The sequence below is a fragment of the Alligator mississippiensis genome, chromosome 7 (genome assembly GCF_030867095.1).
Source record: "Alligator mississippiensis isolate rAllMis1 chromosome 7, rAllMis1, whole genome shotgun sequence".
NCBI lineage: Eukaryota > Metazoa > Chordata > Crocodylia > Alligatoridae > Alligator > Alligator mississippiensis.
In genome coordinates this window covers 39,549,396-39,575,965 of record NC_081830.1, presented here as the reverse complement: position 1 = coordinate 39,575,965, position 26,570 = coordinate 39,549,396, and the positions used below count along the sequence as shown (strand labels likewise).

The following is a 26,570-nucleotide window of genomic DNA, read 5'->3' as shown; positions in this document are numbered from 1 at the left end:
CTGAGGGCCACAGCTAGCCAACCCCCCATGTAAATAGCCCTTTTCCGGTTGTCTGTTTGGCATTTTTTGACACTTAAGTGCCCAGAAGAATGCTATTCCTAAACATATAGCCCTGTACACAGGATGACTGTGTGCAGCCTGGACACATGCCGTAGTATCCAGGGCAGGTAACATCCTTTGAAGCCTAAAAATGTAGTCGACTAAAACCCATGGCTAAGACTGGGAGAGGGAAGCAGGATCTCCTGTCTTTTTTCCCCCCAGTAACTCAGTCACTACTCACCTAGGGAGACAGAGAACCTGGAACTAGGGCACTCGTCACCCAAAGGAGATTTGAAGCTAGGCCCCTCTGACTTCTTAGTACAGCACTCTAATTGCCATACGACAGATCAACCATTATGCACTGCCTTCTCCAGTGCTCCTTTTGAAGCTGGCCCCCTGAGTAGCCAAGATAGAGAGCCATGTGTATGTGGAGCCAGGAGGAAGAAGGCAAGCCAGAAGATGTAAGGCTCAGAGAGGGAGCTGCTGGCCTGTAATGCAGGGGCCCTTGGGTTCTAGCCTGGGACCTTACTCCTAGTGGCTCAACTTTAAGAGGAACACATAGGTATTCGACTTCCCAGGTGAGGGTCCTAGCCACTCAACTACTAGGGGCAAGATACAATATCTCTCTTTCTCCCCCTCACATTTTGCTGCCAGTGTGCAGGTCTGGTCTGTGTGTGTATACAGTCATCCATGCATACAGGACTATACCATCCAGGAATACAATTCCTCTGTGTGCGTAAGTGCAAAAATGCCATGAAAATAACCAAATCTGGACACTTAGGAAACCAAGAATAAAACAAAATGTCACCCACAGGGCTGGTTTAGTGCTCCAGACAAAGAACACATGGAACTGGTTCAGAAATGACTGAGTGCACCTGAACAAAGGGCTAGGCAAGGGACAGAAAGAGTGCTGGGAACATGTAAAGCTGCACAGGGAGGTGGCAGTGTTTGGGCAAAGTAGCGATGAGAAAGAGGGAGTTAAATGCACAAAGGGATTGTCCCTTAAACAGAAAGGAAATGCAAGAATTAAAGTAGCAGAAAGTCAAAAAATGTAAAAATCCAAAATGGGCACAAATGAAGAGGCTGGATAAGCACTGTACAGGGATTTAAAAGTAGCCTCCTAGCACTGGTGCAGGGTGTTGGACCAAATGACCCTTGAGGTCTCTTCCAACCTTATGGTTCCAGGACAGCCATCACTTCACCTTTTACAAACTCTTAGCTTTGCACCTATACCATTGCCACATGTATCTGATGGTCTCCCATTTCATGCTAAGCCTCACCCTCTTCCTGCCTTGTGACCAATTCTAACAGGATTAATTCCTTTCATATCCTCAGCACCAGTTCCCTTTCCCTATTCTCGATCCCCCGAGTGGATCTTCTCTTACACTGTGAACACTTCAGGGAGGGAAACATACACTATAAGCAATCTAACATTTGCATCACAGTAGCATACAGAAGCCCAAGTCAGGTTTGAAGTCTAGTTGTGTTCAGTGCTGTATGCACAGAGATAGATCTGAGTTTGTATTTTAAATTTCAATTGTTACCTTTCTTTGTTAAGTAGGTCATGCTATTGGCTATAGCAGCTGTCTTATCTTTGGAATCCAAGACAGTAAACCTAGCAAAATCATCCACAAAGAAATTATCTACAGGAAAAGATACAGAACACGTTAGGTGCAAAAACATATTATAGTAGTATATAAAAAAAGAAAAAAAAGCATTCATTTGATTGGCCTAAGCCAAATACATCCCAATATTTTTATGTTGCTTGTGTATTTGATTTCTTGCTTGTATATTTAATTTCTTCTGCTCCTGCCTAAAATATTAATGAATATGACTTATCACAGAACACACACCAAGAGCTATCTATCATTCCTGTTATTCAAATTCAACTGAAATAAATGGTTCAGCATTCCATTCAGTTAACTAACCTTGTGTAAAAATATGTATTAAAAAGCCATTGTGTCACTACCCTGCAAGCTATTAAAGGAAGACCACCAAAAAAAGGCATCCACAATTGTATTTTAATGTGCACGGTATCTGTGGATTCAACAAAACTGATACTTTAACCATGAAAATTTTTACTGAAATTTGTAGTCTAGCAACCCTATTTCAAAGGGACTGCATCAGTCTCTCTTCAAGAGAGATTCAAGGGTAAAGCAACACTGACTGCAGAGTCTTATCTAGTGCATGACTGTACTATTTTGTAATTTAGCTAGTGCTACCAAGTCTCACAGTGTTATAAGTCAGAAAACTCCCTGAAGTTCTTTAGATGAAAGTAAATGGACACTACTTTAATTACTTTGAAAAAAATTGTAGATATATGTATCATATATACATATGTGAGCAAGCCTTGTTAATGTGCACTATCTTTTTGTAGGAGTGTGTTCCACAGGAGAACCCTGTTCTTGTCATCAAATGCTTTTATGGACTGGGTTCACAGCAACTGAAAAATTCCTTACTAGTTGCAGTTAGATCTAAGTACTCTCTGTCAGATGTCAAGATCCTCGAATTGATCCTTGGAACAACATTAGGTTGGTTCATGATATAGTCAACCACATCTTGATCATTGGACAATTCAACCTGAAGGAAGGAAAATAATTGTAAGTAACTGCTCAGGAACAAAGTTACCATGTGAATTAAGGTAGCTTATTTACATATAGAGCCTGATTTATAATTTTAAATGGGCTCCCAAGACCTTCCAGCAAATCGGGTCTCCCTTTGAAATCACAGTTGAGCCATCACATACCAGGTACACAGCTCTCTGGAAGAAGCTAGTGGTTTCTAGGATTTTGTGCATTGTTACAGTTTCTAGGTCATCAGGATCCAGCTGCTCTTTTTGAAAAGGCATTCCGTTGAACAGCACAATGGGCAGAGGACCCACCCCTGTCTGCTCATAGTAACTTCGCCCTTCCTGAAATAAAAGGAAAGATCACATATTAGTATATCTCCTCATTACTGCATAGAAGAGTTGTGGTGTCCTCACTTTAACATACTGTGTCTCTACCCAAGTCTAATTTTGAACACTCCTAGAACAGGACACTGGAAGTTTTAATGACTTGCATATATATTCTAAGTATCAATACAGAAAGATTAAATATCTGTTACATATGTTATCTAGCAAAGAGGACTACAAAACAAAAGTGGAAGGTTTAATTCTTCTATATTATCAAAAAATAAGAATATATAATCAAATTGTTTTATTAAACCCAGACACTTATGGGTATTTAAGCTAAAAAAACAACCCCCCACCCTCCAAATCTCTCTCTCTCACACACACACTACGAACAGCAAAATTAGCTAGATATCTATCCATGCTGTGGTAGTGCTGGAATGATGTTGTACCCATGATAGTTCAGAAAAAAATGTGACAGGTATGGATTTCTGTGGGCAATATCTTTCACTGAATCAACTGCATGGTCAGGAGGCATTCAGACAAGCTTTCCCATACAAGCCACCTTCTTCGTATCTGAGAAAAGCAGGCATTACATGAGCCACGAAGTAGGTGGAGTAATAGTTTGGGTTAAACTCCATATGTAAATAAAAACAGTCTGCTGGGCTGTGAAATAACAGAACAGAGAGATATTAACAGCTAGCAAAGAAGAAGAATGCAGAAGAGAAGACAGCCTGATTAGTGGAAAAGCATGATCATTCAAGAAGGAAGAGGGCGATTAATACCTATGGAGCGCACAGAGATTAGAAAGGATCAGGAAAATTATAATGAGCTATGAAGTCAGTCTAAATCTCTCCCAACCATGCAGATAGTCTAATAAAAGCTATCACCAACAAAAATCCTTGCCTCTAGATATCTGTTTAAACCAAAGTCTCAACAAAATGAGAATGCACAAGACAAGAATGCCCAACTTGAACTCCAGTCATTCATAAGAAAAAATAAAGTTGGCATTTGTATCAAAGTCTTTATAAAAAGAAACCTAGGTCTTAACAGTCCCATGCAAACACACATTCTCACTATTTTTTTAACCATCTTACTGTCAATTTTTATTACATTCAGCAATCTGGAAGCTAATTCAGTTTCTCTAGACAATTCTCCCAGTACTGCCAAATGAAGTAGGCATTAAATTAACAAAAACTTCTGGCTGCAGTCAGAAGAAGCTATCTCAGGTTGGTGATAAAGCACTAGGACCCTGCCACCACCTGCACTTTTTTCCCCAGTGACACAAGTAGAATGCCTGCAGAAAGCAACCCTCCACTGATAAATGCTACCAAATCCCCAATTCTAGTGGCTGGATCCAAAGGTTGCATAGCCCATATCTGGCCTATGGGCCATAGATTGCTGACCCCTACCTTAGACCAATTCACTACCATCAACATTCTTCTCTCTGGTGTTGGGAGGTTTTAGCAAGCAGCTGGACGAGGCCTTGTGTTCTGCTACACCTTTCCCAGATTTCTATTTTAGCCTCCAAATTTTCAAAGTACTGTTCTACCAAAAGCTAACAAAATCATCTTCATTATATGCTACCAGTGCTAATCTCCACACGCTTCCAGAACAATTTTCCCAGCAAGCAGCATCAATTACATGGGCCAAGTGTGAGAGAACTTTGGAATGTGAGAAGAGAATATAACTGACTCCATCAATCCTACTGCAGAATATTGGCTGAAGTAGCCTTCATGGTCTTGCTGCTCCCTCCTGCACAGCCTACAAAACAGGTATAGAAATCCAGCCTGTCATTCCAGGGTGGCTGCACACAAGGCTCCACAAGAGGGCTCTCTGCTCCAGCACACAGGTAGGATCTGCCCTTTCAAGCACTCTGCCCATTCCTTTCGATGATGTTATCCATTAAGAACCATACCACATCTATGTGGTAAATTGGTAAGACCTCTCACGCAGTTCAGAAAGCTCTTTTTCTATTTTATGTTCGGCATTCAGATTCATGTGAAACACTTTTTAGTTGTTTGAGGACTATTCACCATAATAGGTTGTGCCAGAAAAGACACTAATGGAAATAAACATAAAAAAACTACTGAGCTCACACTCGATGTACTGGCTGAAATCCTAAAGGAGATTTAAAAAAAAAAAGGCACATGAAAAGAAATAGTGCTTTATCTCACAAAATTCTTACCTTCCTATTTTGGTCATAAGCAGAATCAATTCCCAGAATGCTGTTCACTTCCACATAAGGATATTGCTTCTCAAGAACACTAACTACATGTTCAACCTTCAGTTGATCGCCCGTTTTGACTTTGTTATACATCTAAGAAGGAGATGCAAATACAGTTTTACAGCTATCAATGAATTGTCATCCTCTTCCCACCAGTGTTACATATCATCTGTATTCCAATATGAATATAGAGTCTTAATGGCTTAAAATATTCTTTACTATGTGTAAGAATCATCTCACGAGTGGTGCTCAAACGTTTCCAATGCACAGGCTGGATGAATGAAATGGCCCAGGCTGTGTCATCTGGCCCATGGGGCTCCCCACAAGTTCAAAACTTCAGCAACAGGGGAGCAGTGGCAGTGTTAATTGCCATAGGGCTCCCAGGCAATTAATGGTGACATCATTCCCCATTGCTAAATTTCCAGGCCCATAGAGAGCCCCACAAGCCAGATGACTCAGCTCCACAGGCTCTACTTTGAGCACCACTGATCTACACCAGAAATAATCAACCTTTTTAGACTCAAAGCACCCCTGAATAGACTTGAAACCCCTTGGATAGACTCAAGGCACCCCTTGGAAAATGCCAGCTCTAAGTTTCCACTCTATTTTTGACCACAGCGTAAAGCATTTTTTTGTTGCAAAGAACTCAGAAAGACCACAACTATGGATTTCTACTTCAGTTTCTGGGTTTATCTAGTGAATCGTGTTTGGAAACTGTGGCACCCTGGTTGAGAATCACTGACCTACACGTACAAAGCCCAGTGGCGAAACACTACTAGCTCTGAAAATTAACCTGCTATGCCTTAGTTATTCAATGGTAGTGTAAGAGTGATGCTGTAGTTGTGTCTCGCAACATCTTATTTTGATAAATCTATCAGTGTAATGCTCAACTTCAATAGTGGCTGGAATGGCAGCAATATCTTGTAAATTAAAAATATTTCTAAAACGTGCAATAATGTAAACCTTAAATTATACAAATCAGAAGAGCTCCCTGTTTCTCTCAGAGTTGTCCTAGTAAATTTCCTTACACATGGAGCCATTGTGATCTGGGTGGTTGACATGCTATTTGTAAAGTGGCAAACTACTTGCTTCCCTTTTGTAAAGGTGCAAAATGAAATTTCTTTGACTTGCGACTAATTTGTCTCTCAAAATAAATCTGAGGGGAAAAATACAGTTTTCAAGCCAGTAGCAATTAAAAGAATAAGTGTCTAAATATTATCACATTAGCACAATCTCTCAGACATCAGCTATTCAAACATCTTATTTCTAAATGAACACTTACAGATATTACAGTCTGGAAAGCGTAATTATTATCTGATTCTTGTGCAACATAATTATATGCCCTAAGAAGAGCAACTCCAGCATCCTGTAGTCCATCAATATCTTCTGAGTCATTGACCACAAAAACTAGACCAATCCTGTAAAATGAAAAAAATTCATTTGTCATGGTCCATGTATATAACTAGATATGTATTTACATCTTCACAGAACAGCAAACGATGATCAGAATCTTAAGAAAGGGTTCTTGCTGGTTGACTAATAAACAGACTCAGATAGCTTTGATTCTGGACTCTTTCTATGGCATATGCCCCAGAATTTATTAATTAATTTTTTTTTCCATTTCTTCAAAAGAATTCATAGACATTAGGGTTGGAAGGGACCTCAGGAGATTATTGAGTGCAGCCCCCTGCCCCAAGGGCAGGAAGTCAGCTAGGGTCAAAGGATCCCAGCAAGATAAGCGTCCAAATGCTTCTTGAAGAAGTCCAGAGTAGGTGCTTGCACCACTTCTGGAGGGAGCCTATTCCAGGCTTGGGGGCTCAGACAGTAAAGAAGTTTTTCCTTATGTCCAGCCTAAAATGGTCTTGGAGGAGTTTGTGACCATTGGATCTTGTCATCCCTTGGGGCGCTCTGGTGAACAGATGTTCCCACCCCTGATGTACTTATAGGCTGCCACCAGGTCACCCCTAAATCTGAGCTTTCCCAGCTTGAAAGTACTTTGGGCCAGTACTTTGAGTCCATTAAATTTTGATTATTTTGCTCTTCCATTTTTTCCCATTTCTTCCTCACTGCTGGGGGGAGGGGGCTTCTATTCTATTAGACCCTCATTGTAACTAGCAAAAATGTTACTCAAAACGTGTTAAAAGATACAAAGATTTTTTCATTCAGTGCACCTGTGGGAATGAGACACATTTAAACTTTCTGCAATGTCCTGGATGGTTAACAAGCCTCTTATAATAATCATGAAAGCATTCAAAACTAAAACAGATGCATCCTTCATGCAAAAATCTTCCTGTAAGATGTTTTATTACCTCAGTGGGATGTGATTACTGAAGAACATCTCAGCCACATTAAGCAGTTCTGCTGTACTCTCATGAGTAGGATCCACTATAAGAACCTGTAGGTAATTACAAATTGAAAGGTTTTTAGGTTATTGTATCACTTTAAAAACAAAGAGCAGTACACTAGCTCATGATTAAGAGACTAGGTTTATTTACATTTTACTGGGCACATCTACACAAGACGCTAACTGTGCAGTAGCCTAATAATAAGGTGCAGTAGCACATCACAGCACAATGTTTATATGCTACTGCTCAGTATTATTAGGCTACTGAGCAGTAGCATCAATAAAGAGGTGTTTGCCAGCACTACTGCACAGTAACTGCAGTGTTACTGTACATTTATTTAGTACTTGATTATACAAATACTAAATTAAATGCACAGTAACCACTGCGCATTAATGAACGTGTAAACATGCTCACTGCAGAGGTATTATTCCTTTTTAACTACCACTACAGACAGATTAAACACTAGATCAAATAAAGGATTTAGATGGAATTGAGCCCGGTAGTCCAAAATGGATATAAAATCCCCCTGTTCCCACCTAACACTGGATACACTCCATAGGCACCTTAAATATTTCTCCTGTGTGTGTTCCTTGGCACAGGTGAGGCTATGCTCAGGCCCACCCAAGCCCAATCAAGATTTGAGGGGATTCAAACTCACATCCTGCACCTCCCAAAAGTGTCCTGACAACCAAACTACACACTAATGTGGTGAGGGACAGGTGACCCATCCTAATGAAGCTGGGAAATCATACAAAAAATAATTCAGGATTCATGGGACCAGAAGGACAGAGCAGAAAGGGAAACATGAATCTGTAGCTGAGGGGTCAGGGCACCTAACTGAAATGGTGAATCTCCTCGGCTCCAGTCCTTCCTCTAAGGACTGTTTATGCATTTACTATTCAAATATTATAGGATAAAATGAGGTAGTTCAGATACCCTCGTCAAAGATGAAGATATGAGTTTGAACCCGTTCAGCCTGAGGTGGATCTAACCACACAAGTCTCCCTCCCATTTGCTGAATGAGGGATCTTAACATTAAGTTATTGTATAATCATGTGTACCATCACTTCAGTTGCCTCTTCCTCCGGTCATATTTCAATAAGAATGCCATGAGCCTTGTTCAATTCCTTGAAAGAACAGTTGTAGTCACCTGTCCTCAGGAGAGGATTCCTGGTTCTGGATTTCAGGTGAATGGAAGCACCTGCCTGCAGCCTGGACTCATATGCCTAAGCTCCAGAGAGGGCAGGCATTTCCGATGCTTCCTGTTGCTTTGCATTTGCTTACTGGCAGCTTTAGCTGTGGGTTTTCTGGATCACCATGGTGAGGCACCTAATTCCCCAAACTCTATAGGAAGCCTAGACACCTTACTGTGTTCTCATTCTATTTTGGGGGAAGCTGCCTAGAAGTTACTGAGAAACCTAATTTGTAGGCACCTAAATCGCTTTTTGTATTCTAGCCCTAAGTGATCTGCCCAGGAAGCCTGAAGTAAACTTGGGAACTGAATGAAAGACCTTAGTCTCAGCCCAGTACCAGCCTGCAGAGTGATTTTAGTCTTACATGTAGCAAAGTGATGTTCCAATGCTAAGATGTAGAAAACTCCTCAGCTAATATGTTTTGCATTTCTTTTTGTCTCAGACCAACATGGTACTAAATACATCCCTGAAACATGGAAGATGCTGAATTTTAGCCGATTTGGCATTTTAAACTTCATTGCTGAACAACAAGAAAGATTCCCACACCTCCCTCCTTGCCATCTGACACCACCAGAGAAGGAATCCTGCCTGATCGCACAACAAAGAGCAACTCAAAAAGACACTCATGGACCCAGAGGGAGAGACTTCCATCTTCAGCTTCTTCTGTGCAAAAATGAAGTTTATTTCCTACCTATGGGGACTTTTTACCATCTTTAGTTTTCCCTGAGCCTGATGAAGGCTGTGTGAGCCCAAAAGCTTTCAGAAAAATATAATTTCTTAGTTGGTTTAATAAAAAGTATCCTCTCTGAACTAAGAGTTCTAGAGTTTTGCATTTCAGCTAACATGAAGTACTTACAAACCATCAGGGATCCTGGTTTTCTCTGATAAAAAAAAAGTCCAAAATTTTGTTTAACCCCCACCCCCAACCCACATTTTTCCATTATTAAAAGGAAACACCACTATATATATAGACATATATTTACAGCTATATATATAGTGCACAGGTACCTATACACACACACACATGCACGTATACATACACACATATATATACATATACACATATATACATGGTGGTGTTTTGTTTTACACATGGAAAAATGTGGATTTTGTTGGGGGGGGGGTAATCAGAAAATGTTGGATTTTTTTTTATCAGAGAAAACCAGGATCCTTCCAGATCATGACACTGGAATTCACACAACTGCAGTTACCCTGTCAATGAAAAGCAACAATTTGTAGATCTCAGAATGAAAAAGTATCAACATTTGTATTATCTAGCCTGACCTCCTATGAAATATAGGCCATAGAATTTAACCCAGGGATTTAGCCTACAAATCCTAACTGAGTTAGAACATGTTTTTAGCAAAGCACCCAACCTAGATTTAAGACCTGCAAGTGACACGGTATTCACATGTGTAGGTAATTTGGTCCAAAATACTGTACTTTTTATTTCTAGGCAGGTTACTACTTACAAAGTTGTGGAAGTTTTTTCTGATTTGCCTGATCACTCCCGGGAAGGTGGGGCGTAGCAGTTCCTGCATGCTGGAAGGCCAGGAATTGTACCTGCTATCAACTTCAAGGTTGTTGATCCACTATGAAAAATAGATCATTGCTGATTAAATAAATGCAGGTCCTGTTAGTTTAAATATACGAAGTTTAAACCATTTTAAAACAAAACAATGTATTCAAGAGTTCTAACTTAAGACTGATTAAGCCAGACAAAGAGCAAGTGAATTTGGCTGGTTAAACTTTTAATGTGTAATCTTTTGTCTTCCCCCATTATTGTCATATCTTTCATTTTCAGATTTGGCAGTAGGACAAAGAGATTTGTTATCACAGCAAGAAAGAAGAAAAGATTAGTGGGCTGTAGGACATACCACAGGTCCTGTGCCACTGACTGTCTTGCTAAGGCTTCAGCAAAAGCTTGCTAAACAAGGCCTCAGCTTATAGCAGTCCTCCCGTCTCCTTCACCCTTCTTCTCCCTAGTTTAAAAGTCTTAGCTTCTAACAAAGTTTCCCTGCCAACAATTCTCTTCCCTTTCCGGAAAGGTGATAAGCACCACGTTTCAGTTGGACTGTCAAAAATATAATAAGCAGGGAGTTTCAAAACCTAGCAGCTCACACCTAGAAAATAAGTCAAGTGGCATCTTCTAGGATAGGGAGGTTTAACAATAAGAAAACAACTACCTGGTGCACATACCAAAGTAGTAAAACAAAATAATACACCCACACATGGTTACTTATGTGGTAACTGGTAATTGGCTTTCTTATGTAATAGTTAACATCGAATTGGTTTCTATAGTTATTCTATGTATAAGAAAGATATAAAAAAATGTAACTGCTGTATTGCACTTTGGACATGTAATCCCTGGACCTTTCTCTAATTAGCTAATAGAAATTAATGCCGCTCTATATTCACTGTGTCATTGCTTCAAATTTAACAGCAACGCTTGCAAAAAAACCAGGGATGAAGCCAAATTGTACAAGGCTGAGGCCCAACTAACCAAGTCACTTGCAATACCCATCAATGTTATGCTCCTGAAACAGTCTTTAAATGACAAAGCTCACTTTCACAGTAAAAACGCAGCCTTCATGTTCTACAGAGATCCAGGCTCTAAAATAAGCTAGATAAAATATTACACATGCATGACAGGCTATTGAAGTGGCTATTTAGGCTATCTGTCACTGCTAAAATACCTGAGACTTATGAGAAGACATACTTACTGAAATAGCTGGGTTTCTGATATCCACAGCATAGTCTGAATCTGAGGGCTGAATGTTCAGCTTTAAAACATTGTGCAAGGAAAGGCCCTCAATTCCTAATCTGTGTAGTCCCTCCATAACACGAGCTTCATTGCGCAACACATCAATCAAACTAGAAGGGAATACAAAACATACCGTAACACTAGGAATGTTACCATAAAATCACCAATTTGCTCTCTAGGACAGTGGTTTTCAACCTGTGGTCTGCAGATCCCTGGGGGTCCACAGAATATGTATAAGGGGTCCACAAAAGAGAACTATGATCAATCAAAAGTATGTGAACACCCACAATTCAAAGGAGTCTGCATCTCCAGTTGAAATTTTTTAGGGGTCCACAAATGAAAGAAGGTTGAAAACCACTGCTCTAGCAGATAGTGTTTAAGGTCCATGAACATTTAAATTATTTATTTACTTATCCTATGTTCTCTGAACTACTTCGAACTGTCTGAAGAACACTAAGAATTGAAGAAATTATCTGGTCCAGATTTGGGTTCAAGATAGCAGTGCTTAAATGAAGACTTTTGCATGGATTTAGCCTTTAGAAACCAATCAGTATGCTTTTTACAGAATGAATTAGTACACATATGAAAGATATCTGACAGCTTTGGAGACCAAAATCCTATTTAGTCACAGAACAGGTCAAAGCAACAGGCAGTCGCAAAAAGTAAGATTTCTTGTCATATCAGAAGAGACTTTAATTTTTGTATGTTGCCCCTTGATAAAGTTGTCAACATGAATGCCAACTGTCATGTTGACTAGGAAATGAACAAAGAAAATAATTCGCTGACAACCAGACAGTCCTCAGATGATAATTACTTTATTACTGACTTGTACTAACTTTACAATAATAGCCAATAATAGCAGGAGTGAACCAATAAGAGATTTTTGGGGCTGATACCGATAGCCGATATTTAAGAAGGCATATCAACTGATACCAGTCTGATTTCCAATACAGCTACCTCTAGCTGGTAAGTCTGGTGTGATGGAAGGGGAGAGGAGAGGGGAGGGGAGGGGAGGGAAGGGGCATGGGGGGCAGATCAATGGCCCCCGCGGGGAGGGAGAGGGTAGAGGCAGGCACTGCCCAGGCAGGGTGGGGAAGGTGGGGGCTGGAGACGTGGCTCGTGGGAGGAGGGGAGGCTGCTCCCGCTGCTGCTTGTACCCCAGGAGGGCACAGGGGGTGGTGGCCCCCAGATCTACGTAGGCCGGGGCAGGGCAGGCTGAAGCCAGAACTGTGCGTGGCTCTTCTCAGTGGGGCCTGGGTTCGGAGCAGGTGCTGGCGATGCTGGGAGGATACTGCATCCACCACAAATTTTGCTTCCACTCCACCCCTGGCACAGCCCCAGCTCTTCCTGGGACATAGGGGGAGGTGGGGCATTGAGCCAGGGCTGTGCTGAGCGGCTGGCAGCGGCAGCACTGGGAGTGAAGTAGCAGCGAAATTTGGGGTCGATGCAGCATCCTCCCAGTGCCACTGGTGCCTGCTCCAAGCCCAGCCCTTGCTGAGAAGAGCCCCACCCAGCCCTGGCTGCAGCCCACCTACAGGCATTTATCAGCCAAATTATCAGCCCCTACGGGCCAATATCCGATATAGCCAGTTTTCTTTATATCAGTACCAATCCAATATCAGATCAATGCATTGGTGAGCCTCGAAATAATACCTCATGATAATTAAGTTAGCTGGAAAACTAGACACAGGAGGAATAACCCATCCTCAATACATACTAGTAACAGTGATAGGAATATATGTAGCTTCTTCTCAGAACAAATAGCAAAGAACTTCAGCGTATGCATGAAGAAGTGCATTAGTGACATCATAACAACCTTAACTCAGAGTTTTGTTTGAGAGAAGGAAGCATGACTTACTTTTTAGTACTGTAAAACAAACAACAAAAAAACTCAATACTAAATGCTTCTCTAACAAATAGTTTTACAGACTTTCACTTTACTGAATTTGCAATGCTAATGTACACCCCCATAGCAAGCTAATTTCTATACATACATGCAGTAACACATTCTTGATTCTGAAGTGGCCAACATACATACCTAAATATATCCTGGGTGTCTAAATCAATATGCAGTCCATTGATGAAGAGGGCAGAATCTCCAGGCTGTAATCCTAATGTTCCTTTGAAGTACTGAAGGAAAGCATAACAAAACCATTAGAAAAATGCTACAAACTATACAAAAGTAGTTAAAAAAAAAACCTTCCAAAGCATGTATTCTTTAGTAATCAAGTATTACTTTTACTTGCATTGTATATCATTTTAAATTGCAACAAATTAATTCTCCACATCAGCCTTTTTTGGTAACTGAATGCAGCACTCACATATTAAGCTAAAACAACCAACTGTATACAGGATGAGAGGAGAAAGGATTATGGGAGTACAGGATAACCACTTACAAGTATCTACCTTGTAGGAATTATTTAGCATTGTACAGTAAGTTGCACTAGAATAAACCTAAGAGGGAAAATTTGGATGAGGCAGTCTATTAAACGGGTAGAGACTGGGAACCCAGGAGACCTTAGCTTCTGTTCAAAGATCTGTTATTTATTTGCTCTGTGGAAATCCACCTCTTATGGAGATCAGAAGGGTCTTGAAATAATCAAGAATAAAAATATACTGTGATCAGTAATGTTAACTCTTTAGTTGGCCACCCCACGTCTCACTCCTTCACCGCTGTGGAAGGTAAGGGAGAGTTTTAGGGTGGAGTAGCAAGGTTTAGAATGGGTGAGAATGCTGTCTACAGGCTAGGCGTAGGGTACACATCAGGATATAAGCTGCATAACAGGGCAAATTGTAGTCCTGAGGCTGTTTGCAGAAGTGCTGGTGGAATACTGGGCCAGAGGCTTGCTGATATTGAGAACCTGGCTGGCTGCAACACTGGTGAACAAATGAAAGATTAGCAATTACTAACAAGGCCAAGCCACCATGGTAGGCTGGTTGTGGATACCACTTGAACTGGTAAAGAATTTTAGAAATAAGTTTCCCCCAAGTACCTCTGGATGTGATCCAATTAAAATGGGGAAGCATAACCCCATAGATCAAGACACTGCTATAGAGAATAACTGCACTAACAGGAGACTGGAACAGAAAAAGAGTTTGACAGTTACTCTAGAAAAGTTGACTGTAACTTCTTTTCTTTGATCCCAGCATTTAAATTTTTTGGGGGGGAGGGGCAAGCAAAAGAAACCCAACATTTTTCTCTCCTGGTCACGCAGTGGCAGTTCTTGTGTATGACGTCAATAAAAGGTACAATAATAAAGAACATCATTCTAATCATTAGTTGTAGGTATCAAAATTAAATACCATAAAGAGGATAGTGAACAGAGTTGAAACAAAGTTGCAAAAAGAAGAACAGAAGACTAACAGTTACCCAGCATAAGGAAACTTTGTATAAAACAGAAAGACTTAACATGGGCTTAACACAGTTAAAAAAAATGTTATTGGAGCCTGGCAGAACATAATGCACAAGATTGGATCAGATGTTCTTTGGGATCCCTATTAAGTTAGGGCAATTTGATATTTAATTATTTACAGTAGTAATGGCCACAACCTCACCAAGATGGTGTCTACATAAACAGAAGGGTTAGGTCATGCAAAAGGTGAGCTTTACAGAAACACTGCTAGATCTTCAGCTGTAGCCAAAGTATGCAGAGTTAAAAACAGGGGCAAAGCTATGCCACTTTGCATCGCCTAGATCCTAGGGCCAAATGAAAACTGGCCCATCCTGTAACCTAGGTGGAAATGCTCTCAGGGCTAGTTTAAACTATATGTGACAGTCTACAGATCAAAGAGCTGTTTCAGATGCTAAAAAAATCACCAGATCATAGCAGTGTCTGGAGCAAGCCCCCAAACCACACTCTATTTAATCTATCTCATAGATTTCCTTTCCATAACAGAATCTAGAGGAAGCTTGTTAAGCAGCTTTCTGGCTGCTTCTTACCGCTGGGACATACTTGTCAATTAAATCCATAAATCTGAGAGCTGATCAGATTTCAACGCAGAAAATATCTCCATATAAGTTTGTATTCTTCCTATTTGTGCCATTGTAGAATGCAATCAAGGTACAGGTCTCACACCAAAGGACACTCCTGGTTTCACTACTAATATCACACCTGTGCTCCTTCATCCACCTCGGCAGCTACAAAGAGCACAATTTAGCATATTGTGCAACTGCTAATTGGAGGGGTGTGGTAGAGCACTTTTGGGTGCCTGCCACTTTAAGGGCAGAGTCACGCAGCTCCCAGGTGCCTGATGTCAGCAGCCATTTTGAGAGCAAGGGATATAAAGGCTGCAGTTTGCTGCTGCCAGCCCAGGCAGAAACACTGCCTGGCTGGGCTGCAGCATGAACACCTAGAAGGTAAGAGCAGGAGGGTCCTGGGCATGACCTAAAACTGTGCCATGCCCAGGAAGGGTGGTCTAGTGGGGCAGGAGCCCCCAGGAAATTCCAAACCAGTGACCTCCCTGGTGAAAGGTGGGTTGGGGTGCCTTAACCCCAGCTCCCATCTTTGGGTGGGCTTTGGGGGCTGCTGGAGGCAGTTGTGGGGCCAAGCACAGCGAGCAGTGTGCCACCTGCACCCAGCAGGGATGTGAGATCCTGGAGACCCCTGAGGGGGTAGCGTGGAGATGTGGGAGTAGTGGGGGCCAGGTATGCTTGCATGTAGGGTAGTGTGGGGAGCATAGTTGCGTGGCCCCACACAGAGTAGGGCTGAATGGGAGCAGGCCTGAAGGGCTGTGCACGAGGGGGGCTGAGTAGGGCTGACTAAGGAGTAGGCCTGAAGGGCAGTCCTGGGGCCGTGTTGAGTAGGGCTGTACTGAGAGTAAGCCCGAAAGGCAACGCAAGGGCCGGCCCCGCAAGTAATTGATCATGAAGATGAGAAGACCCAGGGTGGGGTGTGGTGTAGAGGCCCCAGAGGGGGCATAGTAGGAACCCCATGTGTGGGGAAGAGGCCAAGGCATGGTCTTGGATGCCTGAGGCTGTAGTTTGGGTGAGAGGCTGAGTAGGGGGCTCCGCCAGAGGGTTAAGGGTGAGTCCTGGCCCTGGTAAGTCCTCTGCTGTGAGGCCAAGAGTGGGGCGAAAGTTAGATCTTAAGGGCGAGCACCTGCTGCTCCAGGGAGGGAGGGAGAGTCCCTATGAGACCCTGGAGTACCAGTCGGGGTGTAGGTTCTGATTACATCATGTGGATGCCATTTGCAAGGCATGAACCACAGTGTAGGGGAAGTTAGGAGCTGCAGATAGCACCCCCTGGCACTGGGCCTGGGAATGGGCAGCTTCCGGCAGCATACCACTAGCTTCTGGGAACAGCAGAGTTGTGGCAGGTGAGACTGGGCAAACTGCCCCAGAAAGAGGTGGGAGGGCTGGCATGAGACGTGACAGGGGGCATACTCGGGGTCACAACTAGTTTGTGTAATTCCCAGTGCACTATATCAGAAGTCCTTTCCCATTTTTCTACATACACTGAAGTCTATTCAGAAGTACAGATAAGGCTCATGACCACTTTTTGTAACTGCCTATTTAATGTGTGTTTCTTTAAATAGTACAAACTATACATTTTTTCTCTGTTCACCCTCATACCAATAATGAAGCCATCTGAAATAAAGTGAGGCCCACACTCTCCTCTTCCCCTGGTAGGGTGGCTATTATGGACTTCTTGAGTCAAAGAAATAACACGGGTATAATAGGACTGCTACATGAGAAGAGGCCCAGAACTGCTTTTAGAAAAAGTGTTGGAAAGTGATATCAGGAGGATTCAAAATGATTCTGTGGTTTCCCTATATAATTTGATCAACTTGTGTACCCAGAAAGTTTTCTAAATGCCAAGTCAAATAAAATTTACTTCTGCCTCTTAAACTCTAAGAAAAAACTCCTTATTTGACTGCCCGCAGACCAGCTTTTCTCAAAGACGCACCCGTCAACAACCTGCAAGTCTTCCTAGTATAATCTAAAAATAACTAATCATTCTCTAATCTGAATTCAGGATCTGTTCACAGTTGATTAGTTAATGTGACTTTATGCTTACAATCTCTTGACCACTGGTAAAAGGTGTTGTAGGGATCAATCCAATGACATTATTCCACGCTCCATTTTCACTTTTTCATTGACACACTGTATCATAATTATGTATTTGGCCAAAGAAAATTATACTCTTAAACAAATTTTTGAAAAACCAAAACTTTTATACACACTTAGAAGTGTGTATTTACATATTACTAAAAATAAAGGACAAAACTTTTGCTTAAGTTTAAATATTTAAATTGAAAATTACAGTTCAATATTCAAAGTCTACACAAAGTACATGAATGCACCAGATAGTTATCTGTAGGCATTACCTTTTGGTTCTCTTCAATTTCTGTCCTGATTTCTGAGGAAACAGCTGTCTTAGTTATCGCTCTAAGGAAATAAAAAATAAATTGTATTTTACAGATGCTGGCAGTTCTCTTTCCATCATCCTCTCTGTTTTGTTAACCTGCTTAAATACATTTGAGTTCCTCAGAGCAAGGAATTTGTCTCATCTGCAATTGGGGAAAAAACTCACTTTTGTGCACAACTATGAGGATAGGGTAAAGATCTGATTTCAAGACTATCTGCTATAATTCTATAGGTCATGCTACATTATTCTGATGTACCTATCACAAAAAACAACAACTATTTAAAGAAAAGACTACACTAAAACTTAGGAATGCCTGAGATCTAAATTATACACAGTAAAATCCAGGTATAAACAGAATGTTACCACTTCCTTGTCTCTCTCACTTTGAATTGTAAACTCTTTCAGACTTGGATAACATAACTGATCAGAATTGATGCCCGTTTATGAGCAACATCAGCAAATAACACATTCTTTTTAACAGCAAGACAAACACTCAAAAACTAGAAAATCCCAGAATTATGGTTGTTCCTGCAACTTTAATTTAGCCTCTCTAAATATGCACTGATGGTTTTGACCAATATCACATGGGGAATCTGTACTAGAGCCTGGAATAGAAACCAACTGTCTTGGATAACAATTTAGTGCCTTAAATAAAAGTAGTCCTTCCTATTTTGTAAGTCTCTGCTTTATTTGTTCTGTGAACAGAACAAACTGCATATAATAATGCAAATAAAGTATCACAATCAATATATTCATTCAAGTATTACAATGAATATCCTCAAGGAGACTGAATAACAACAGGTTCTGGTATGCAATAGACAGATTTTGGCTCCTAAGGTAAGGATGAGATTATGATCCATAAAAAAGCTGTAAAGTACATAGTTAACATCTGTCAGTGAAAGAAGGAAATGACTACAGCTCAAAGTTTCCTCCTTTTCCTTAAATATGCTCCTATTTGGTTAAAGAGCTGTATGTAGCACCATCATCTAAATCATAAGACTTCTCAAAGGAAAAGTCACTTCACACTGATCAGTGAAAACATGACCACAACTTTTTTTAATTCTCCCATCAGTCAAAAGAGGGATGTGACCTTTCTCCTGACTTTCATTAATGTTCTGTTTGCCAATTGGTCATCTCCATCACCAGATGTGCTCCATTTGCCACTAATTCTAAAGCAGGGGTGTCAAAGATACAGCCCACAGAGCCCTATCAGCTGGCCCCTAGTGCTGCCTGTGGGTCTCAGAGTTGATCCAGAGGCAACATGTGGTGTGTGCTGAGTAGTCCTACATGTGGCACCTGCTCCAGTATATGTCAGGTCCATGGTGGATCCAGCAGTGCATCCTTGAGCAGCCGCCATGCACAGTGCAGCCTCAGAGCAGCTGAAACAGGCCTGCACTGCACATATGGTGTGCTCCAGCTGCACCAGGACAAACTGGATCTGGCATGTGGGGCCCATCTGTGGGTCCAATCTGGATTGCAGACTTGCCCCACAGGGCTGAATTAATTTTATACCCCTGCTGTAAAGCAATGCCCCTCAAGCAGTGAGAGCTGCAGCAAAAGTCTAGTATGCATTTTAGGACTACAAAGGGAAACCACTTCAGAAGAAAGCCTTAGGATCTGTCCAGGAACATAAGTCAGGCAGGTGACCTCAGAGTTCCAATGGTCAGCTTTGGCTTCCACTAAATGGCAACAGAGCACTCTTTTTCATTCTCTTCCTGCAGATCTTATCATGGATTAGGTTCAAGGGAGTGTATCAAGAGAAATGCTCTCTTGCTTGCCTCCAGTTAAGACTGACCCAAATATTAAGAAGGCCCTCAAGCAGTGCAAACACAAGAACAAGATTAGAATAGTTATTACATAGGAAAAATTCCCAATTTTCTGTAACAAATTACCTGGCCTTTGTAGGAAAGTTCTGGCTAAGATCTTTCATAACCATCAAGGCATCCACAGTCGGAGCAGCTAAGATGCGGGCAGCAGTTTGAAAACTTAAATCTAAAAATTAAAATGGTTAAGTAAAGGAGCAGAAACTGAAAATAGCTCAGTGAATGTATTTAAAGGAAAACCATACAGTTGTTAACTTAGCCCAGAAAGAAAGCCTGGGACATAAAACTCCCTAATCTTCAAAGCTTCATTTTCTTTACATGTGATTTTGGGTATGGACAAACATATTTGTAGCCACTTAAAAGACGGCAAGGGAAGCTCCTGCTTCTTTGGAGCATACAGCAGATGTTGTACTGTAATTGTACATGTGCATGAACTTGCAGTAATACAAGGGAACTACATCTCCATAACTTTGATCCCAGAGGAAAACATGTTTAAAGCTGGAATAATTTTGTTACAGTTGTATCAATACAGAATCAAACCTAGACCATCAGTGGCATCCTAACAGCTTCTATCAGTATTGTCTGACAATGGTAAGAATTGTTACATCTGTCTATACCCTTAGAGATTTGTTTCTGTCGTCTTCCAGATTTACAGCCATTGTTAGCCATTCCCGTATAACTGATGTCTTTAAACCAAACCTCTGCAGATAGCTCCATGGAGCTATTCACTGTGCACACGTGGAACTTTAGCTACGTCAGGCTGAATAAGTCTCTTTTATGGCATTATCTGCTTGTTTCACTGGTTAAGGACCCAAACAAGCAATAGGTTTAAAAAGATATTCATTTCCTATTTATCATTAGTTCTATTTTGCTTGTTTTCAAAAGAAGTGGATAGCTGACTCAGCTATCAAAAACCCAGGAAATGTTAACACTTTAAACAACAAGGCATTTACACTGGGGCAAAAAAGAAGAAAAATCATTCATGTTTTATCAAAAACAACAAACTAACTTACAGGATTGTTCTCTTGAGGGCAACAGAAAGACTAAAAGCCTTTCAGGATGGGAGTCCTAAATTCACTCTACTTATGAGTTAGCTACATTACTTCCCAGAAGATAGATGTTATCACAATAGGAATTGACAATATTCAGCATTACATAGGACTGAGTCCCTGGCCATGTATCCTTAACTACTATGCATAATCATTACCTTTACCAATGAAAGTAGTTCCATTTTATTCAGTGAAACTCTTTACGTGTATCCCATGACTACAGTTGGGGGGGGGGGGGGGGGGGATCAGGTCACACTAAAGTAGGTACAGGTGGGACAAAAGACATGGAGCTCAAGATAAATATCCTGAACCTAGTTCATTCATAGTCTTAAGAAAACCACTAAGGTAGGGAAATGCTCTGTCTTCCTCATTGCGTTTTCTGTTCTTTGCACATACTCCAAGCTGTCATCCTGCATTGCAAGATATAGGCAAGGGTGCTAATCATCAAGAAAGCTTGCGTATTAGCAACAGCACTGTACAGAAAGTAAGCTTCATGGATCCTCTAGATCAGTAATTCTCAACCAGGGCACGGGACAGCCTGGGGTGCCTTGAGATCCTTCCAAGGGTGCCACAGGGTGTTGCACAATGTTAGTACTGTTAGGTGCCCAAACATGATTCACAAGATAAAGCCACTGATCTCAAACAGAAACCCATAGTGTTAAAAACATTCTGACATGTTCTGACCTTTCTGAGTTCTTTGTGGCCAAAGAATTGCTCTATTATTTTTCTATAGTCAAAAAACAAAATGAAAACTAAGAGCTGGCATTTTCCAAGGGGTGCCTCAAATCCATTTAAGGATGCTTTGAGTCTAAAAAGGTCAAAAAACATTGCTCTACCTGGTGTAGAGTGTTTTTAAGAATGACTTCTATTAAGATTTCCCAAGGAACTTAGACTGGAAACTGCTGGATTTATAACAATTTACGGTAAGGTATGCCCTGACATAAGCAAGCATCAGTTGTACTGATAGAATAAGGATGTGTTTTAATATAAACGTAATTTCACCATGAATTAGAAGAAGCTCCCACAGATTACCTTGTAGTTGCCATACTTTTAAAGGTGCCATTTCATTGGTACTTTCAACAAGATGCTTTCGGAGCTCTTTTAGCTCTTCCTTCAATTCAGGATACAACTGCCTGAAAGGAAGAACACAATTGCTGTGGAAATTGGAGAGGAAAGTGAAAGTAATGATGCTGTTATTACATGGAGACTGCTTTGGTCTTCCTCTTAGACCCCTTCAACCATGCAAGTATACTGTTAAAACTTCAAATCTAAGTGTATGTCTACATGGCACAGAGCACTATTGTGTGGAGAAACCCAAGGTAGTTCAAGTACAGGAAGCAGAACAGCAGTGCTCCACTAGGCATATGCAACTGTGCTCCATGCAATAACTTTTCTAACTGCCACACGTCTACTATCACAGCTTTGTGCCTTGTAGATATCCAAATACAAACAACCAATATGGACAACTAAAGACAAAGAAATTTCATGGAACAGATTTTTACTATGAAAAACACTTTACCTTAGTTTTCCAAAAAGAAATCCTTGTACTTCATCAATTGGGTCATTTTCATCTATCACGGTAGCATTCATATCTGTGCCTATAAACACATGGCAAATACCACTATTACTGCATTATGCCTAAGGCAGTTTTTTATCAACATACTGTATTTTTGCTAATGCTACAAAATAGCATCAAGAAATAATACCTTCTCAGTGCTTATACTGAACCCGCGCTTTTAGATCTCACTGAGAACTTACTCTTCTCTACCCCCAAATCTTACGCAGGGAGACATGACTCAAGAACAGAAGAAAAGAGATAATCATAAGGAGGATGAGTAAGAATAAGGAAATCCAGGTATAGCAGATTCACTAAGGACACATTTTTTTTCAGTAAACAGGTAACATAGATCAGTTCTCCCATGGTCCAGTTTTAACAAGTGGTAAAAACCACCATATAACACTTTAAAGATTATTTTTATCTTCCTGCAGACTGTATTATCTTGTTTTTTCTTTGAAGAAAAAGGTCTCTAACCCTTCTGACTGCGAAAGTAGTTTCTACTCTATAAACGAGTGCATAGGAGTCTTGCTGAAGTTGGCATGACAGACTAACAGAATTCTTCACACATTAACAAGAGAAGCTGCCTAAATTAGCTTGAGTCAAATACTGCAGTGTGCCTGTTATTTTCAAAACCATAACTAGTAATCTACCTGAATGAACTTCACTCAATCTAAAATAGTTTAAAGGATTACTTCTGCAAATGGCAAAACATTTTAAAAGAAAAGTATCAGATCACAAAGCCTACAGCACCTGGTATGAAGTGTATACAGTGAGCTAAATCCACTATATAAAAAATGTAAACAATGTAGCCACTGCTATTCCACTGAGTTTACAGTTCACCAAAACCAACAATCACAAAATTAAGTTAAAAGTATAAGTGAGAACAAGTTCACATTAGCAGTAGGACAGTAAGACCTGCTTTCACTAGTAGAAAATGTTTCTGGAATTGCAGTAACATCTTTTGAGTTTTCTGAGCAAGCTTGGACCAGAGAATATGTTCTATAAAATACATGCACACACACTTTGATTTTTAAACTAAGATGAAATTGAACCAGTCTCTATACTATTTCCTGAAAGAGGAAATGGCTGGATTCTTGCTGCTCTGGAAATGATATTAGGCCATAAATGTAAAATACACTAGTCTCCCCCTCCCTGGATGGAAGAAGTATGCAAGGCTAACTGAGGAAACATTCTGCTTTAAAGAGGAACGAGAAGGGGAGAAAAGAAAATGAAATGCTTGGTGCTGCTCAACAGTCTAGCTATCTTAAAGAATCAGTGATGTCATCACCAGGATAAAAAGCCCTAATCAGTAGGGCTGTGCGAAACAGCACCATTCTGTTTCGACTTGCGTTTCAACATTTCGACAGAACAGCATTTCGTTTCGAATTTCGTTTAGATTCAAAACTGCTGCTCCGTTTCATTTCATCGAAAGTTTTGTTGTTTCAACACTGTTTCCATGTTTCATCCATAGGCTATAAAGGGGAAGCTCAAAACAGCCTATAACTTTGTCATTTCTGGCCTGATTTGGATGAAACTTGCAGGAATGATGGCCCCTGCTGAAGCCACAAAGCCTGCCAAGTTTCAAGGAGATAGGTGCAGGGGTTTTGGGGAAACTGAACCTCAAGCTGTGGACAAGCAAAACTTGTGACCTGGGTGACACTGTGTGTGTTAAGACGCAGCAGGGTGAAAGCTGCAGGCCTGCTAGCCCCTGCTGAGGCCATGAAGCCTGCCGGCTGTCAAGTATATAGGTACAGGGGCTTCTGGGTTCTGGGACCCTGCATCTCTGGCTGCTGACAGGCAAAACTGGAACACACCACTCAGTAACTGGCACCAAGGCAGAAAGCAGGGCAGTACAAACAATGCTGCTTTTTTATGCAGTTTTTCCATCCCTCCCCCAGAGCACTGGGATTGGAAGAGACCTCAGGGAAGGATGACAGTTACTGGCTAGCTACATAGTCAATAATGAGAACGCTCTTCCCCCCCCCACCCTTCCCCCTCCCTCTCCTTACTTTAGTTTCTGTTTCCCTGCAGGCAAGCCCAGCTTGAGCTTCGAAACTCGAAACATTTAAAAAATGTCAAAACGTTTCAACTTGTTTCATTTCGTTTCAAGATTGTTTTGAAGCTCTCCGTTTCATTTTGATTTCACTGTTTTGAGCTCGAAACAAATCTAAACAGTGTCAAAATGAAACTGCCAGCGAAATTTCGCACAGCCCTACTAATCAGGGACCAGGAACTCATCAGGCAAGGCACTGTGCAAAATACAAAAAGTCTCTCTCTGCCCCAAAGAGTTTGCAGGTATCTATATGCTCTGAAGGAAAACTAATCCTACTCCAAAACTGAAGAATGAGAAGTGAATGGAGAGCAGAGAGGAGGATATTATGGTCTTCAGATCTCCAAGTGGGAGGAACTAGAACACCATTCTCTCTCCTCTGGAAGGATGATTTCTCATGTGAGTATAACTCAAATTATTTCTATATAAAATTCTTATTTTTTGGTAAGAATTCACCTTTCACCTGGGTATCGTCCTTGGACTTATATTCTGTGCTTTTAATGGCCAGCTCCACACCATAACCCGAGAGGTAGACTTTTTCTTTACTTGGATTCTGTAAGAAGATATAAAAGCATAATCAACTCATGTATCTTGGTATAGATGTACAGCCCATTCAAACTAGCCTTGTACTGGCATATAGTAAAGTAACTTGAGTCAAAATGTCCATGTTTGTTATTTTAGAATTCAAACACAATTAGCAGACTGCAAAAACATGAGAAAAGACTGATCCTACAGTACTGTAAAGCAATTATTTCTTAATACAGTCCAGTTAGGCTCTTAACAACTCAGGTTGCTTAAAAAGAAGATACTGATAGATCCAAAAATGAAACTTTTAAATGTAAACAAAAAATGCCATTGCATGATCCAACAAATTAACTAACTTCAGATAAAGCTGTTTTATCAAACGGGGGTGGAGGGGTGGAGTGGCTCTGTTTCTACCAAGAAGCAGAATGAAACATAAATATGAGAATGAAATACTACAAAAATGGTCAGATCAATTAACATTTCCGGCTACAAAACCTGTATTAAATATATTTTAATTTGACTAGGCTTTGGGTGATACCTCTGACCACTTGATGCAAGTGTGTGTGTGTGTGTGTGTGTGTGTGTGCACGCTCACACACATGTGCCCACACTCTATATTGTATATAAATGTATGTGTGTGTATAAACCAAGTGACAATGAGCATGATTCTCTGTATAAAATACTTAATTCTGGAAGTAAATTATTTTGCACGTGACAGTTCCAATTCCAGGCAGTTTTGTGAATTAGAAAAGAAAAAGCAAGACAATGATATTATTCTTTTTGCTGTATTTCCTGAAAGTACCAACATGACCAAAATTAAGCTGACACTTTTCCAAGTGATACGCTTAAGCTTTTTTCAATACACAGTCACATTATAAGGAAGAACAAGTAAATAGATCAAAACTCCTTTCAGGCACCACAATGCAGAGCGAAACACTCATTCTGCGGTTCTCCTATTTATGCTCCAGTACTGAAAGCGCAGTTTGGGCACAGTAGAAGATATCAAGGGTCAGATCATATTAAGGCTGGTAAACCGTTCAGAAATAGGATCTAATCCTGGTCCTATGTAGAAGGAATGGTCCCCATTTGAAAACACTACCCCTTCTTCCACCCAGTCACATGACAAGTGTTTTGTATTTTAACAGGCATTTAAATACAGGATAAGAAAAGGAACTCTCTCCTAGTAATTCAACTGATCTAAGCAATTTTAATCATTTCATTATACAGATAGGTCAAAGTGTAGAAATCCTATTTAAATACCAAATTTAACACACAGAAAGTTGCTATGACAAATTTGGAAAACATGCACCAAAAGCAGACAAGGTTCCTTGGGTGAATTTGATATCTTTTATTAGACCAACCCAAATAATTGGAGAATAGTTATTAAGCAAGCTTTCGGGTTCAAAAACCCTTCGTCAGGCTAAGGAAGTTTCAGCAGTTGGTGTGTGCTCTTCACACACCAACTGCTGAAACTTCCTTAGCCTGACGAAGGGTTTTTGAACCCGAAAGCTTGCTTAATAACTATTCTCCAACTATTTGGGTTGGTCTAATAAAAGATATCAAATTCACCCAAGGAACCTTGTCTGCCTATGTCCTTAGACCAACATGGCTAAAACCTACACCCCTGCACCGAAAGTCAGCATTTAATATACACACTCAGGTGTCTCTAAAGTTAGTCAGGCCAAATATTTAGGTAGGTCCAATTTTACACACCATTTTTTTTAAATCTTAGCCAGGGG

The 26,570-nt window shown here is 40.7% G+C and overlaps 1 protein-coding gene across 5 annotated transcripts in view; it reads right to left on the bottom strand.

Annotated features, from left to right (window-relative positions):
* Nucleotides 1-26,570, bottom strand: part of UGGT1 (UDP-glucose glycoprotein glucosyltransferase 1) — an 83,769-nt gene that overhangs the window by 39,844 nt on the left and 17,355 nt on the right. For all 5 annotated transcript variants that reach the window (XM_019486130.2, XM_019486129.2, XM_019486127.2 and 2 more), the window contains exons 7-20: nucleotides 24,763-24,859; nucleotides 22,218-22,296; nucleotides 21,731-21,831; nucleotides 19,719-19,818; nucleotides 17,786-17,846; nucleotides 13,497-13,588; nucleotides 11,418-11,568; nucleotides 10,167-10,286; nucleotides 7,466-7,551; nucleotides 6,439-6,574; nucleotides 5,118-5,249; nucleotides 2,786-2,950; nucleotides 2,499-2,619; nucleotides 1,584-1,682 (exon numbers count right to left, since the gene is read on the bottom strand). In XM_019486130.2, the coding sequence (XP_019341675.1) occupies nucleotides 1,584-1,682; nucleotides 2,499-2,619; nucleotides 2,786-2,950; nucleotides 5,118-5,249; nucleotides 6,439-6,574; nucleotides 7,466-7,551; nucleotides 10,167-10,286; nucleotides 11,418-11,568; nucleotides 13,497-13,588; nucleotides 17,786-17,846; nucleotides 19,719-19,818; nucleotides 21,731-21,831; nucleotides 22,218-22,296; nucleotides 24,763-24,859 (1,540 nt within the window). The remainder of the gene's footprint in view (nucleotides 1-1,583; nucleotides 1,683-2,498; nucleotides 2,620-2,785; nucleotides 2,951-5,117; nucleotides 5,250-6,438; nucleotides 6,575-7,465; nucleotides 7,552-10,166; nucleotides 10,287-11,417; nucleotides 11,569-13,496; nucleotides 13,589-17,785; nucleotides 17,847-19,718; nucleotides 19,819-21,730; nucleotides 21,832-22,217; nucleotides 22,297-24,762; nucleotides 24,860-26,570) is intronic.